At 43.4% G+C, this 17,033-nt stretch overlaps 1 protein-coding gene across 2 annotated transcripts; it reads right to left on the bottom strand.

The window, feature by feature from the left end:
- Positions 1-1,533: 1,533 nt before the first annotated feature.
- LOC118388835 (scaffold attachment factor B2-like) lies at positions 1,534-15,810 on the bottom strand. Of its 2 annotated transcripts, none has more exons than XM_035778352.1 (18): positions 15,508-15,810; positions 14,793-14,883; positions 14,537-14,601; positions 14,214-14,441; positions 13,913-13,958; positions 12,724-13,129; positions 12,329-12,375; positions 12,075-12,184; positions 11,778-11,927; positions 5,824-5,909; positions 5,589-5,721; positions 5,338-5,480; positions 4,857-5,177; positions 4,501-4,653; positions 4,193-4,235; positions 2,550-2,632; positions 2,338-2,430; positions 1,534-2,216 (listed from the first exon to the last, which is right to left on the bottom strand). In XM_035778352.1, exons 1-18 carry the CDS (start codon positions 15,670-15,672, stop codon positions 2,108-2,110), a joined length of 2,472 nt encoding a protein of 823 aa, XP_035634245.1. In that variant the 5' UTR covers positions 15,673-15,810; the 3' UTR covers positions 1,534-2,107. The 2 variants fall into 2 exon arrangements, with proteins under 2 accessions (XP_035634245.1, XP_035634253.1); XM_035778360.1 differs by having other exon boundaries at positions 4,501-4,638; positions 15,508-15,808.
- Between the last annotated feature and the right edge of the window lie 1,223 nt (positions 15,811-17,033).

Below are 17,033 nucleotides of genomic sequence, written 5' to 3'. Positions count from 1 at the left end.
CCAGCAACGTATAACGTCAGCCTAGGACCTCCACATTCAGCTTTTTGACCTGTGGGGGTGGGCCAGGCTCCCCAATTGGTGGGCCTAGCTGCCAAGTGGTAGGCCCATGTTCTCCAAAGCCCACCATGGCTGAGCCCCTGCCCAGTCATGTGAAACCCACAGATTAGGGCCTAATGAATTTATTTTGATTGATTTCCTTAAATGAACTGAGTAAATTATTTTACATGTTGCGTTTTAATTTTAGTTCAGTATAGCTGGCAAGCTAGTGAAAGAATAAAAATCTAGTTTGGTAAAAAAATCAGTTTGACTGTTTAATCCATGTGAAATCACTTTGCAGTGGATCCGTTAGCTAGCAAGTCGGGTTTTTCTGTCAACGCCCGTCACGTGTGTGGCACAAATTGGGCATGAAGACAGTACTGGACCCATCGATGGGTTGGCGGTTTAGCAACAAAACTGTCGCGGGGAAAACAGACAGGGTTGGTTTAGATTTGTTGACATGTAAACTATCTTGTCTCCAATGTTTATTGAAAACAAATACATTTTCACAATGAGCACTCGTCTCTCAAATACGTCATTACAGTTGTTGGTTATCTAGCTAATTTTAACCGTCAACATTCCAGAATGTGGTGAAAATGGCAACCAGATTGGTCAGGGAGAAATCCAAAACCCACGATTTTACTTATGCAGGAAAATAAGTTACGCATGTGATAATTATTACACTGTCTAACCAAAATACTGTCACTATAAATACTATTTCTATATGAATAGCCTCTAAAATATGCAAAACAGCCAGTGAATGTCTTAATGTTTTTCTTGGAACACTGAAAGCTATTATGTATATATATATATATATGTATGAATGTATGTATGCACACATGACTGTAAGTCGCTTTGGATAAAAGCGTCTGCTAAATGGCATATATAATAATATATAATAATGATACAATATCAGTACTTGTTGCATTTAAAACTTCTGTCCAACTCCCTGACCAAGATGGCTGACCTTAAGGTTCATGTCTATCGTAGTATGCTAATTCTATGACTGGACCAAAGATTCATCTTTAATCTCTGAGCTGGGCAAGATAGACACCAAAGATGATGGCAGGCTGCTAGAGGGGAAAACTGCTGGCAGGTTAGGAGAAAATCAAGTAGATTAAACAAAATGTAAATTTTAAACAACTGTTTACATCAGTGTGGCCTAGGCCCTATGGAGTAGATAGACAACAATCATGCCAAACTAATCAGGTTATTTTAACACTTAAGCTCATTATGAAAAGATAGTCACAAAAAAAAATGTATAGTGTAACACTCCAAACATGTAGCCTACAAGTATGTAGGTGAAAATACCCACATAACACATTTCACTAGGGCAAGATGATTAATATACTTATAATTTCTGGTTGCATGAAGAGCCCAGAGCTCTTAGGTCTAATTCTTTTTGATTTGTGGAGAGTTATCTACCACGAACCAAACCTTTGTTAGTAATGTTTTGCAATCAAATACTCTTAAAAACAATCACGATGAGAAAGTAAATCAAAATGTTTGCCCTTGGCCTGCAAAAAGAAAACTTTATTGGGCAGCATTTTCATCTCACAGAAAATAGCCATCTGGTGCCATCCAGTGGTGGTATTGTACAACTGCAGTTGAATCAAACGCAGTTAATCGTTTACTCCTATCCAATACAAATTCTTAAAAGATTTGTACTTTACCACATTTGACAGTAATTGAAATTAAGCCTGAAATGCAATCGTAACCATTGTGTTCATACTTTTCCGCAACCAAGTTTAAGCAGACGCATTCCTGAGCATATCTTACCAAGATTAAACCACATACAAAAAACACAAATTGAACGTAATTTATCAATTTTCTATTTGAAAAAAAAAAAGGTAATTCAGAGTGAAAAAACTATGAATGATCTGATCAGACATTTAAAACTCAGATGTTCAGTTAAATTCAATTGCAATCTTAAATTTTAAAAGGAGGAAGAAAAGTCAAAGGGTCTATAAAAGCAACATCGAATTCACAAATCTTTTGTGAGCAATATACATGCTGCAGACAGTTTCACAATACATCTAAACATGTGACTGGGAACAAGGGTGTTCAGACCTCAGTAGCGGCGACCGAAGGCCCCGCCACCCTGCATCATTTGATTCTGACGATTCAGAGCTCCAGAGAGGGACTGGGAGGTCCCGGTTGTCATGTAGCCTCCTCCACGACTGGGGGTCAGAAAACAAGACACCATAAGGACCAGAATTGCTAAAGGATTTTGCACTTACTGGCCACATTTCCAGATGTCTCAAAAACATAATCAATATTGCCATAAACACATGAGCTTACCTCGCCATTCCTCCCCGTGCCCCCATGTGACTTTGGCCTGGGATGCCCCCGTCTCGACCGGTTTGCCAGGTTCTGTCCCAGTCACGGCCCTCCCTGAAAAAAAAAAAAAAAAAAAAAAAAGACAGTGATGAGCAGCTCAAAGCACACCGTGGCATCCATCTGGTGAGAGGCAAATTAAAATTGACAAAACCATCTAAAAAAGTCAAACTAACCTTGGATTAATAGTACGCTTGTCATAACTTCCTGCTGCGGTCCAGGTGTCCCTCCCGTGCCTCTCGGTACGGTCCGAGAAGTGCTGGTGAGGGAAGCACAATTAAAAACAAAATCGCATCACATTTTTAAAAAGGCACCAAATGCTGTAACAGTGATACGACATGATCAACAACTCATATTGGTGCCTAATAGCATACAGTGCATTTGGGAAAATATTCAGACCGTGACTTTATACACATTGTTATATTACAGCCTTATTCTAAAATGGATTAAATTGAGGGGAGATAAATCGTCACAATACCCCATAATGACAAAGCAAAAACCAGTTTAGACATTCTGCTAATTGATTAAAAATAAAAAAAACTGAAATATCACATTTACCTAAGTATTCAGACCCTTTATTCAGTACTTTGTTGAAGCACCTTTGGCAGCGATTACAGCCTTGAGTATGATACCACAAGCTTGGCACACCTGTATTTGGAGAGTTTCTCCCCTTCTTCTCTGCAGATCCTATCAAGTGTTGTCAGGTTGTATGGGGAACATTGCTACACAGCTACTTTCATGTCTCTCCAGAGATGGTCGATAGAGTTCAAGTCCAGACTCTTGCTGGCCCACTCAAGGATATTCAGAAACTGGTCCCGAAGCCACTCCTGTGTAGTCTTGGCTGTGCACTTAGGGTCGTTGTCCTGTTGGAAAGTGAAACGTCCTGAGCGCTCTGGAATACGTTTTCAACAAAGATCTCTGTACTTTGCTCCGTTCAGCTTTCCCTCAATCCTGACTAGTTTCCCATTCACTGCCGTTGAAAAACATCCACACGTGCTGCCACCACGCTTAACCGTAGGTATGATGCCAGGTTTCCTCCAGAAGTGACGCTTGGCATTCAAGAGTTCAATCTGGGTTTCATCAGACCAGAGAATCTTGTTCCTCATGGTCAGTCTTTAAGTGCCTTTTGGCAAACTCCAAGCAGGCTGTCATATGCCTTTTACTGAGGAGTGGCTTCTGTCTGGCCATTCTAGCATCAAGGCCTGATTGGTGGAGTGCTGCAGAGATGGTTGTCCTGCCAGAAGATTCTCCCATTTCCATAGAGGAACTCTAGAGCACTGTCAGTGACCATCGGGTTCTTTGTCACCTCCCTGACCAAGGACCTTCTCCCCCGATTGCTCAGGTTGGCTGGGAGGCCAGCTCTAGGAAGAGTCTTCGCAGATCCAAAAGTTCTTAAATGGAAGATGGAGGCCACTTGGGGACCTTGAGTGCTGCAGCGATTTGGTACCCTTCCCCAGATCTGTGTCTCGACACAATCCTGTCCCAGAGCGCTACGGACAATTCCGTCGACCTCACGACTTTTTGCTCTGACATGCACTGTCAAATGTGGGACCTTATATTGACAGGATTGCCTTTCCAAATCACATTCAATCATTTGAATTTACCACAAGTGGACTCCAATCAAATTGTAGAAACATCAAGGACGATCAATGGAAACAGGATGCACCTGAGCTTAATTTCAAGTCTCATAGTAGAGTGCGAGCACGATATACATCTTTTTAAATATTAAATTTGCAACAAAAAAAATCTAAAAACCATTTTTTTTCGCTTGGTCAGTATGGGGCACTGTGTGTAGATTGCATGAGGCCATGTCTCTTACCGTGCTATCCCTGTCTGCAACTACAGCCCGTGAAGTGTCCCTCCTACAGGAAAGATAACATGAAACATTACTAAACACATTGATTATTGACCGAAACGTGTGGCATACAATCACAAATTCACCACCAATCAGTTTGCCATTAAAACACCATTTTATGTAAGTATAAATATAAGCATCAATTCAAGTGATGCAGAAACAGGTGGAAAATATTTGAGGGCCTCCCATCATCAGACCTACATAAACAATGTTATAAACAGTAATGACAGCTGGTGTCAGCTCACTGCAAATAACTTTAGTCTACTCTGTACCTGTCAATGACGGCATCGTCCTGGTAGCGACCGCGGTCCCTGTGGTCAATGTCTTGGTAGCGCTCCTGGCGACCGAAGTCTGAGCGCCCCCCATAGCGGTCATCCATAGCCAGCCTCTTGTCCTGCCAGTCGTCTTTCCTACAAGCAGCAGGTCTGTCAGTCGCAATAAAATATTTTCAAACCATGCATGTCTTTAGATGACAATCATGCACACTGAAGATCTAGAGTAAGGCTGAGGTTGTTATATGGCCATATCCAGCCATCTAGTCTATGATAAGAGACCTTGTAACTCAAAACAGGGGTACTGACGCTGTGGAGAGGAGTGAAAGGTTGGCAGATGTGGACCAAGTGTGTACCTGTTGTCCAAGTCGGCGTAGGGCCTCTTGAGGGGGCGGCGGTCCTGCTCGAAGCGCAGCTGCTCCTGCTGCCTGCGGAGTTCATCCCTCTCCCGCTGGATCCTCTCCTGCTCACGCCGGCGCTCGTACTCCACACGCTGACGCTCGCGCTCCAGGAACTCGCGCTCCATGCGGTCAAAGTTCAGCCGCTCCTTCTCCACCTCCAGCCAGTTCCTTTTCCGCAGGAGGCGCTCGCGCTCCTCCTTCTCCCGGAACAGGCGGATACGCTCACGCTCTGTGCGGTTGTCCATGCTGCCACGGTCTGGGCCACTGCCGCGCTCCCTGGGACAAACAGAAAGCATAGGAGATATTTAGTGGATTAATTTTGAATGACCAGTCTCTTTTCAAAGCATTCTAACTGCTGTAACAAGCCAACAGTGTACAAGCTGGCTTCATTCTTAGCATTGAGGTGAAATGTCGTGCAGCTATTGCAACTCCTCACCCAGAGGGCCTGCGTCTGTCCACCTCCCTGACCTCCCTCTCCCTCTGCCTCCGTCTCTCCCGCTCACGCTGCTCCTTGATCTGGTCAAACGACAGGATGTCCTTCTCTTTGCTTGGGGACTTGCGTTCGCGACTCTTGGAGCTCTGTTTTGAACAAGACAAAAGCTCATGTTGCGTAACCATTTTTACCACAAAAGTTTGAGGTGAAAGTTCAATAGACTGAGCATAGATTTCGGCATTTGGGTAGCTTACCCGGTCTTTGCTTTTGGCTTTCACGCTGATGACAGGCTCTCCCTTGGACTTGTCCATCACCACTGTCCTCTCATTACGTTTGCCATCTTTTCCGACTTCACCTTCAGCCATTTCATCCTTGTTGGCGTCGGACCTGGATAGAGAAAATGGTTAAAAACACGAATCTAGTATCTGATGACATACAATAGGTACATAGCTTAATGTGTAATGACATTGACATGTTCTCAGAGCTTACTTGGAGTCTGAGGAGTGTCTCCTGTCGGTGCCAGACTTAGCGTCGCTCTTGTCAGCAGGCTTCTTGCCAGCAGGCTCATTCTTAGCCTGGAACAGAGGTCGGATTATAAAAACGGCACTTCCCAACCATGAAGATTTTTTAGTACCACTTCAGGGTGGCAGCAGCATCGCTAACTCCCGTGCAAATCCCACACCAAATGCACTTTTGTTTTGCTTAATAATGTTGGCGGCAGAAGCAGGAATGGTATGCTAGACTGACGGGTACTTGGTAATTGGCTGCTTTTCAGTAGCTAACTAGAAAATTATTAATGTATGTACACATTTTTACAATTAAATGTATACTTTCTTAACAGGCGGATACGCTCACGCTCTGTGGGGCGGCATGGTAGCCTAGTGGTTAGTCCAACTAGTAACCGGAAGGTTGCAAGTTCAAACCCCCAAGCTGAAAAGGTACAAATCTGTTGTTCTGCCCCTGAACAGGCAGTTAACCCACTGTTCCTAGGCCGTCATTGGAAATAAGAAATTGTTCTCAACCGACTTGCCTAGTTAAATAAAGGTAATACAATTTTTAAAAAGCCCTATTCAGATGGGATTAATTTTACTGGGGGAGGTCAGGTAATGTAATTATGTGCACAAGCACAAAAGTACAATTTCAGTCACATCCGAATTTGCCATGTCAGTAAATTCTCCATGCCAGGAGTGTAACATTTCCAACCTGTGATGGAAAATGTTATGTTATGCTTTCTATAAACCAATTTCTGTGTTCATGCTAGTGACTGATTGTGAGGATTCGTTCAGTGTCTGCAATTTCGCAGTAAACCCAGAAACCTGTGAAGCATTGGTCGGTCACATGAATGAAGCTAAAAATATCACTCGTCTATCATATATAAAAAGAGGACTAAACAGGACTGTCCCTTTAGAGCTCTTGACAGACATTCACTATGGTGCATCAAGTTTGATAGAACCTCTGCAGTGCACTGACAATAAACAATGATTCATTGAAGATTGACTGAGTGTCCTTGTGTAGGAATTTCCACAAAAACGTTGTTTAGGCTGGGGGGCATTTAGGACATCTACTACTGTGGATTGCTAAAATATCCTAATGATCACACTTCCACAACTGAAATATTATGACGACACTATAGCAAAGATTGTTTGGTATCGTTTGAGTTATCAGTGTAGCCCGTTGTCGCCTGGACAAGCCTAGAAAAAAAAACTTCTAGGCTTCTGTCATAACTGTCAATTTATTGAGAGAAATAATTATAGGGAGCATTGGATAAAAAAAATATTCTGTACGAATCGTCCTCTGGCGTAACGGACATTCTGGAATTATAAATACGTAACCAGCGTTCTCTAATAATATAAGTCCCGTCTGAATAGGGTTTTAAAAACATTGTAGACAGCCTATATGAGCTGGTTTCAGGGGAATGGCCCTAGCCTCCCTCTGATCCAACAGGTCCCAGAAGTGCTCAACGGGATTGCAACCAGGCTCTTCGCTGGCCATGGCAGAACACTGACATTCCTGTCTTGTAGGAAATCACACACAGAATGAGCAGTATGGCTAGTGGCATTGTCATGCTGGAGGGTCATGTCAGGATGAGCCTGCAGGAAGGGTACCACATGAGGGAGGATGTCTTCACTGTAACGCACAGAGTTGAGCTTGCGTGTACGCGCAGTCTGATGTGTGACAACACCCCAGACCATGACGGACCCTCCACCTCCAAATCGATCCCGCTCCAGAGTACAGGCCTCGGTGTAACGCTCATTCCTTCGACGATAAACGCAAATCAGACCATCACCCCTGGTGAGACAAAATTGCTACTCGTCAGTTAAGAGCACTTTTTGCCAGTCCTGTCTGGTCCAGCAACGGTGGGTTTGTGCCCATTAGCGACGTTGTTGCCGGTGATGTCTGGTGAGGACCTGCCTTACAGGCCTACAAGCCCTCAGTCCAGCCTCTCAGCCTATTGCGAACAGTCTGAGCACTGATGGAGGGATTGAGCATTCCTGGAGTAACTCGGGCAGTTGTTGCCATCCTATACCTGTCCCGCAGGTGTGATGTTCGGATCCTTTGCAGGTGTTACACATGGTCTGCCACTGCGAGGACAATCAGCTGTCCGTCCTGTCTCCCTGTAGCGCTGTTTTAGGCATCTCATAGTATGGACATTGCAATTTATTGCTCTGGCCATTATCTGCAGTCCTCATGCCTCCTTGCAGCATGCCTAAGGCACGTTCATGCAGATGAGCAGGGACCCTGGGCATCATTCTTTGTGTTTATCAATCAGTAGAAAGGGCTCTTTAGTGTCCTAAGTTTCCATAACTGTGACCTTAATTGCCTACGTCTAAGCGGTTAGTGTCGACCGTTCCACAGGTGCATGAAGATTAATTGTTTATGGTTCATTGAACAAGCATGGGAAACAGTGTTTAAAACCTTTACAATGAAGAGCTGTGAAGTTATTTGGATGAATTATCTTTGAAAGACAGGGTCCTGAAAAATTTCTTTTTTTGCTGAGTTTAGTATTAACCTCTTGAAGCTAGGGGGCACTATTTTTATTTTTGGAAAAATAATGTTCCCAAAGTAATGTTCCCAAAGTAAACTGCCTATTTCTCAGGACCAGATGCTAGAATATGCATATAATTGACAGCTTAGGATAGAAAACACAAGTTTCCAAAATATTTTCTGTGAGTATAACAGAACTGATATTGCAGGCGAAAGCATGAGGAAAACCCAAACATGAAGTGACTTGTTTTGAACGCTGTTTTCCTATGCATCCCTATTGACCATTGAAAGGGATATCAACCAGATCAACCGTCTTCCCTAAGGTATTTACAGCCTTTAGACATAGTTTCACACCTTTATGTTGAAGAATGAGCGTAAAGGGGCACATTGCGTAAGTGGCCAGCTGATGGCTCTGAGTGATTCTTGCGTAAAAGAGGTAGCCATTTTCTCCCGGTCCTACTGAAAAGCCAACTGTCCCGGTTGATATACACTGCTCAAAAAAATAAGGGAACACTTAAACAACAATGTAAATCCAAGTCAATCACACTTCTGTGAAATCAAACTGTCCACTTACGAAGCAACACTGATTGACAATACATCTCACATGCTGTTCAGCAAATGGAATAGACAACAGGTGCAAATTATAGGCAATTAGCAAGACATCCCCCAATAAAGGAGTGGTTCTGCAGGTGGTGACTACAGACCACTTCTCAGTTCCTATGCTTCCTGGCTGATGTTTTGGTCACTTTTGAATGCTGGCGGTGCTTTCACTCTAGTGGTAGCGTGAGACGGAGTCTACAACCCACACAAGTGGCTCAGGTAGTGCAGCTCATCCAGGATGGCACATCGATGCGAGCTGTGGCAAGGTTTGCTGTGTGTCAGCGTAGTGTCCAGAGCATGGAGGCGCTACCAGGAGACAGGCCAGTACATCAGGAGACGTGGAGGAGGCCAACAACACAGCAGCAGGACCGCTACCTCCGCCTTTGTGCAAGGAGGAGCACTGCCAGAGCCCTGCAAAATGACCTCCAGCAGGCCACAAATGTGCATGTGTCTGCTCAAACGGTCAGAAATAGACTCCATGAGGGTGGTACGAGTGGGGGTTGTGCTTACAGCCCAACACCGTGCAGGGTGTTTGGCATTTGCCAGAGAACACCAAGATTGGCAAATTCGGCACTGGCGCCCTGTGCTCTTCACAGATGAAAGCAGGTTCACACTAAACACATATGACAGACGTGACAGTCTGGAGACGCCATGGAGAACGTTCTGCTGCCTGCAACATCCTCCAACATGACCGGTTTGGCAGTCATGGTGTGGGGTGGCATTTCTTTGGGGGCTGCACAGCTCTCCATGTGCTCGCCAGAGGTAGCCTGACTGCCATTAGGTACCGAGATGAGATCCTCAGACCCATTGTGAGACCATATGCTGGTGCGGTTAGCCCTGGGTTCCTCTTAATGCAAAACAATGCTCGACCTCATGTGGCTGGAGTGTGTCAGCAGTTCCTGCAAGAGGAAGGCATTGATGCTATGGAATGGCCCGCCCGTTCCCCAGACCTGAATCCAATTGAGCACATCATCTCTCGCTCCAATCCACACCACAGACTGTCCAAGAGTTGGCGGATGCTTTAGTCCAGGCCTGGGAGGAGATCATCCACCACCTCATCAGGAGCATGCCCAGGCGTTGTAGGGAGGTCATACAGGCACGTGGAGGCCACACACACTACTGAGACTCATTTTGACTTGTTTTAAGGACATTACATAAAAGTTGGATCAGCCTGTAGTGTGGTTTTTCACTTTAATTTTGAGTGTCACTCCAAATCCAGACCTCCATGGGTTGATTTCCATTGATCATTTTTGTGTGATTTTGTTGTCAGCACATTCAACTATGTAATGAAAAAAGTATTTAATAAAAATATTTCTTTCATTCAGATCTAGGATGTGTTATTTTAGTGTTCCCTTTATTTTTTTGAGCAGTGTATTATCGAATAGATATTTGAAAAACACCTTGAGGATTGATTATAAAAAAACGTTTGCCATGTTTGTCGATATCATGGATATAATTCCATTTTTTTCCCGGCGTTGTCGTGACCGCTATTTCCGGTGGATTTCTGAACGTAACGTGACAAACAAAACGGAGGTATTTTTGGGTATAAAAATCATCTTTATGGAACAAAAGGAACATTTGCCGTCTAACTGGGAGCCTCGTCAGTGAAAACATCCAAAGATCAAAGGTAAACGGTTCATTTGATTGCTTTTCTGATTTGTGACCAAGCTTCCTGCTGCTAGCTGGACATAATGCTATGCTATCGATAAACTTAAACGCTTGTCTTGCTGTCGCTGTAAAGCATAATTTCAAAATCTGAGCCAAAAGGGTGATTAACAAAAGGCTAAGCTGTGTTTCGCTATATTTCACTTATGATTTCATGAATATTAATATTTTCTAGTAAGATTATTTGACCGTTGCGCTATGCTAATTAGTGTAGTTGCTGACAATTCTCCCAGATCCAGGATGGGTAGTTCCAAGAGGTTATTAAGACTACAGGGCAGGCCGGAGCGGAGAGCTAGAGCATTGTCTGATTGGCTCAGCTCCAACTTTAGACAGTCAACTTGTCAGGGATAGGGTCTAAGTTCCTGAATTTCCACCTGACTGACACACTCAAAGTAAACTGCCTGTTACTCAGGCCCAGAAGCATTTACATACATTTACATTTAAGTCATTTAGCAGACGCTCTTATCCAGAGCGACTTACAAATTGGTGCATACACCTTATGACATCCAGTGGAACAGCCACTTTACAATAGTGCATCTAAATCTTTTTAGGGGGGGTGAGAAGGATTACTTACCCTACCTAGAAGCCAGGATATGCATATAATTGGTAGCATTGGATAGAAAACACAAGTTTCTAAAACTGTTAAAATAATATCTGAGACTATAACAGAATTGATATGGCAGGCGAATAACAGAATTGATATGGCAGGCAAAAGGCCAAATAACTTTTTTAGGTGCTAGGCTTTTACAATGGAAAGCTATGGGGTCCTATGTAATTCTGGCTCCCAGATTGCAATCCCTATGGCTTCCACTAGATGTCAGTCTATTCAACACTTTTGCTATAAAGCCTATTGTAAATCAAGACAGCACAGTTGGATTAAGAATTTAAGCTTTTAAATGACATAAGTATGTTCATGAATGTTTAATATTACGATTATTTATTTGAATTGCGCGCCCTCTGACGTCAGCGGATATTTTTCCCAGGTGTCCCGCTAGCGGGACACCTATCCCTATTAAGTGAAACACCAGAATGTGCCAACTAGAAGCCCTCAAATGGCGTACATGGCACGCAAAATGCATGCAGGTTGGCATGGTCAATCCTCACTTTTCTGAATGAAGGCATCATATACATTTGACAAAACTACAGGTTTAGAGCTGTGGCCACTGATATAGATGGTAGATAATGACCCTCACCCTCTCCACAGAGATCATTCTACCATGGAGCTCGGTCCTGTTCAGGTGGCTGATACACTTGGTGGCCTCCTCTGTGGAACACATGGTGACAAAACCATAGCAGCGAGCCCCGGGGCTCCGGGCGTTAGTCACCACTTTAGCGCCAACAACCTGATGTTGAGACGGAGAAGGATAGAACACTTAATTCGTGGGCAGGGAAGGTGTGTGGGGTCCAAAAGTACAGTACCATTTCACACCTACATCTTGCATGAACATATATACCAAAAAAATAGCTTATTTTCCCCTCAGGATACTGACCTTTCCGTGCTTGCTGAACAGAGTCTTTAGATCAGTTGCTCTGGTGTTGGAGGAGAGGCCACTAACCCACAGGTTTCTGCCACTACTAGCTGGAGCACTACCTGCAGGGCCTTTCAGAACACAGACAAACATGAGACAAATGTACAGACATTCATCAGAGCTGATTCAGCACCTCATTCAGGTGTGAGCAAGTCTATTGCAATTTCCTACAATGGACACATCACAATTACAGAATGAACAATGTTTACTCTTACCCTTTTCATCTTTTGAGTCAGGCTTGCTACCTTTTTCCTCATCAGAACTAAAGACAAAGAGAACACACAATTAATATCTGGAAGTGAGAAGACCTGGGGGAGGGGGCTCATCCAGATGAATTATACTTACCCTGTGCACATAGTAATTACCCCAGCATATACAACACTACAGTGATTTGAGTGGGTGTCAATGTTACAAGGCAGCCTTACATGGCCAAAGAAACTCCCAATACATTACTTTATGAAGGTAAAGGTGAGGTAGGGGTGGGAAATGACAAAATGATAACTTGACACAAATGCAGACCATTTTACGTCGAGGAGCACCAAAACTGGCTAAAAAAAGGACCCAATGCAACAGAGATAGCCATTGTTCTAGTAGACAGAAAACAACAAACCTCTTTTTCTGATCATCACCCTCAACAGAAGAGGACTCTTTCACTGTCGTTGATTCTGCAGCATTCTCTTCAGTCTTCTCCTCACCCTCAGCCTTAGAGACCATTTCCGAATCAACAGCGCTTTCGGTTTCACCCGCGCCCTGCTCGCTTACGCTAACAGCCTGAGCGCTCTCGCTTTCAGCGTCATCTGCCTCGTCGGGAACATTTTGTTTGTCGCCAGTGTCTTTCATTTCACTCGCAGTTAGCTTAGCAACGTCCATGTCGCTAGTCGACAGTTCAGGCTCCAAATTGTCTTCCTCGGCAACATTGACCTTGTCCCCGATGGTGGCTTGATCTTCTGTCGGTGGCTCCTGGCGCTCTTCATTTAGCGGCTCAGATAAACAAGACCCGGCTACTTTATCAGTTTCTACGGATTTAACAGGAATAGAATGGCACAGAGTTTAATTACTTCTGAAACACAGCAATGGTTAACGTGGAACTGGCAAGGCTGGAAAATGTCGTGGCCCTCCGCTGTCATTGAACTACGTATACACAGATACACACGTAACAAGAGACTGGAAAAACCAAAGAGACTGGCCAAGCAGCCTAACTCCTCATTCAAGTCGACCATTTCAGTTCACCTGATCCCTAGGCAGAAAAAGATCTGATGAAAGCCAGAAGATCAGCAGAGGCTCCATGAAGGTCCATCTTCATGCAATTGCTGACTTCATGAGTGTCCATAATCTGGTAAGTGACAGCGAATTCAGAATTCTTTTGGTTTGTATAACAAGTCCATTAGTCTCATCTCCAGTGAGAATATTAGTCAGTCCTAAAAAGGCTTTTGAATGGTTGGTTTCAAATGATGGGCCTCAGTCTTCTCTTCTTGGTCTTTGCGTGGCAAGCTAAAAACACTGCGTGCTAAAACTGTAACAACTAAACCTTTAATTACTGTCTTTGTGCTTCAGATTGTTAACCAGTTCTGTTTTAATAATAGGAGGGTGCCCAAAAACAGACAGATTCATATATCAGTGTTTAGCAATTCCAGTTAACAAGCATCAACACACAGTCAGCAATTTTCTTTGGATTTCCAGTCTCTTCCTGAACCAACCACAGGCAAGAATGTTAATCTAAAACGACTTGCATACCGGATTTAACACTGCAAAAAGATAGTGTGCATTCATATCAACTTCCAACCCCTTTTCAACAGTACCTATTTCTTCCTTAGAGTCTTTGGGCTTCGGATCCTTCTCTTGAACCTAATGGAATAAAAGGAAAATGTATCTTGTGTAACATGGCTCCTAGCACAAATGGGGTTTTACAGTCCGTTTTCCTTACAACTAAACACAAATTATGAAATGTGCTTGCATTTTATTTTAACTTTAACTCTTTGGATCTTCCTTCTCTTAAATGTCTGCTAATTCAGGCTGTGCTTCCTAATTAACAAAAAAACAAGTGAGAATATTGGAATCATTAGATATGACTGTGCCACAACAGAAGCGAGTTTGTCTCACCTCTTCAGGTTTGGCTTCACGCATCAGCTCAAGAGAGCCAGAGATTCCATTGCGTTCATCTTCATTCATGGCCTCTTCGTCAGCCAGGATCTCGGTGTTGACTTCATCCGACGGAGAGTTCAGTACTTCATCTGTGTCATACTCCTCCTCTGCCGGCATACTGTTGTCATTCTCAGCCTCATCAAGCACATTCATATCCAGGATGTCCATGTCCTGCATGTTGTCATCCTTGAATGGAATTATGGAAGGTGAATTTATGAATAGATTGTTATCCAGGGAGTGCATAGTGATTGCATGAGATAAAAACAGTGGTAGATGCTCACCTGGCCATCACCCGAATCTTCCTCAATGGTGCAGTCCTCTGATTCATCGTTCTCCGGTCTTTTCCCTGCAGACAAGACCGTAATAGGATCACAATTAAAGATCACAAAACTGGGGAGAAAAGTAGAGTTAAAAACTCATATTTAAAAACTCATATTTAAAAACTCATATTTAAAAACTCATATTTAAGTCCCTAATATCAATTTACTCCAAGACAATATTGCTTAATAAGACCTTGAGCTCACTCCCTAAACATACCTTTGGAGGTCCGTTTAGCCAGTGCCGCCTTAGGAGTTGCATCGAGAACAACCACCATCTCATCTGGGTTTCCACCCTCTTCTTCAATCGCCTGTGGAGAAATTACATTACGAATTATTATAGTTACCTGGCTAGTTAACTACGTTATATCTGGTTTCAGTTTAGCCAACTCAACTATTATCAAACACACGGCTGTGGTCAGCTACAACACAGTGCTAGTTGCTACAACATAGTGCTATTTGGTGAACATTATCAATAACAAACATCTGACAAGCCAGCTTGCAGGCCTTGTTTCAGTGTTTCCTTAACCTCTCCTCCAGTGCCTACAATCATTAAACCTATTCGATGTATTGTAGTACGAACACATCGGATTCAAATGGTCAACTAATCACTAAGGCTTTCATTTGTTGAATCATGTATGTTAAACTATCTAGTTCTGGAATACGGAGCGGGGGTGCCCGAGGAGAGGTTTGGGAAAGGGCACCATGTGGCTATCACGCCCGCTCACAAAGGCCTTGCCGTTCGGCTACGCAAGGCCATGGCTAGCTGACGTTAGCTTCCTTTATTTGAAATATAAAACTTAGTCAGCTAGCAAATACTAGTGGTTATATACATCATGCAACTAACTGACGTGAAACTGGTTCCAGTTAATTTGTAAATTATCATGATGCTTAAGCACATCTACATAGCTACTAGTTAGCTTGGCTAACGTTACCTTTTTCAGCCTCTCTGTCAGCGTACTCTTGATGCCAGTGGCGTCCAGATTTCGTTTTTTTAATTCTGCTTTCAAGTCAATGACTCTCAGCTCCGACAATTTACGAATTGCTCCCTCAGGAATCTCAACGCCCCCTGCTTCCCCCGTCGAATAGTTTTCAGCCATGATTACACTGACAAACACGTTATTTTGTTTGCAAGCACAGGTTAACTAATCTCTTGCACGAAACAAGCGGCCTACTGTCACAAAATGGCGCACTATGAACAGGGAACTCCACTGCGCATATGTCATCTGAAAACAGTTTGTGAAAAGGGGCAGTGTTCTTATAATTGTGAACGCCTAAACGTGCGCTTGTTCTTCTTCTTTGAGTTTTACGGTCTGCTACACGCAGAAGATGGTGGTGTATTGTTGCCACCAACTGAACGGGGGTGCAAAAAATATACAAGAGAAAAGTACATTCAATACGGGGAAGCGAAAATATACACGAATCCACACAATATATACATGTTGTATTCGTGGATTCGTGTTAATTTTCCCTGAACACACTGAACAAAAATATGAACGCAACAATGTCTAAGATTTTACGGAGTTACAGTTCACATAAGCAAATCAGTCAATGGAAATAAATGAATTAGTCCTAATCTATTGATTTCACATGACTGAGAATACAGATATACATCTGTTGGTCACAGATAGCTTTTTTAAAAAGTAGCGATGTGAATCAGAAAACCAGTGTGACCACTATTTGCCTTATGCAGCACAACACTTCTCCTTCACATAGAGTTGATCAGGCTGTTGATTGTGGCCTGTGGAATGTTGTCCCACTCCTCTTCAATGGCTGTGTGAAGTTGCCAGATATTGGCGGGAACTAGAACACACTGTCATACATGTCTACCCAGAGCATCCCTGTAGTCATTGCAGATAATATTCTAATCTTTGGTGACTTTAATATTCACATTGAAAAGTCCACAGACCCACTCCAAAAGGCTTTTGGAGCCATCATCGACTCAGTGGGTTTTGTCCAACATGTCTCTGGACCCACTCACTGTCACAGTCATACGCTGGACCTAGTTTTGTCCCATGGAATAAATGTTGTGGATCTTAATGTTTTTCCTCATAATCCTGGACTATCGGACCACCATTTTATTACGTTTGCAATTGCAACAAATAATCTGCTCAGACCCCAACCAAGGAACATCAAAAGTCGTGCTATAAATTCACAGACAACACAAAGATTCCTTGATGCCCTTCCAGACTCCCTCTGCCTACCCAAGGACGCCAGAGGACAAAAATCCGTTAACCACCTAACTGAGGATCTCAGTTTAACCTTGCGCAATACCCTAGATGCAGTTGCACCCCTAAAAACTAAAAAAATGTCTCATAAGAAACTAGCTCCCTGGTACACAGAAAATACCCGAGCTCTGAAGCAAGCTTCCAGAAAATTGGAACGGAAATGGCGCCACACCAAACTGGAAGTCTTCCGACTAGCTTGGAAGGACGGTACCGTGCAGTACCGAAGAGCCCTT

This window comes from Oncorhynchus keta, chromosome 1, assembly GCF_023373465.1.
Source record: "Oncorhynchus keta strain PuntledgeMale-10-30-2019 chromosome 1, Oket_V2, whole genome shotgun sequence".
Classification (NCBI taxonomy): Eukaryota; Metazoa; Chordata; class Actinopteri; order Salmoniformes; family Salmonidae; genus Oncorhynchus; species Oncorhynchus keta.
Note: the sequence above shows the minus strand (reverse complement) of the source record. Positions and strands in the feature narration are given on the sequence as shown.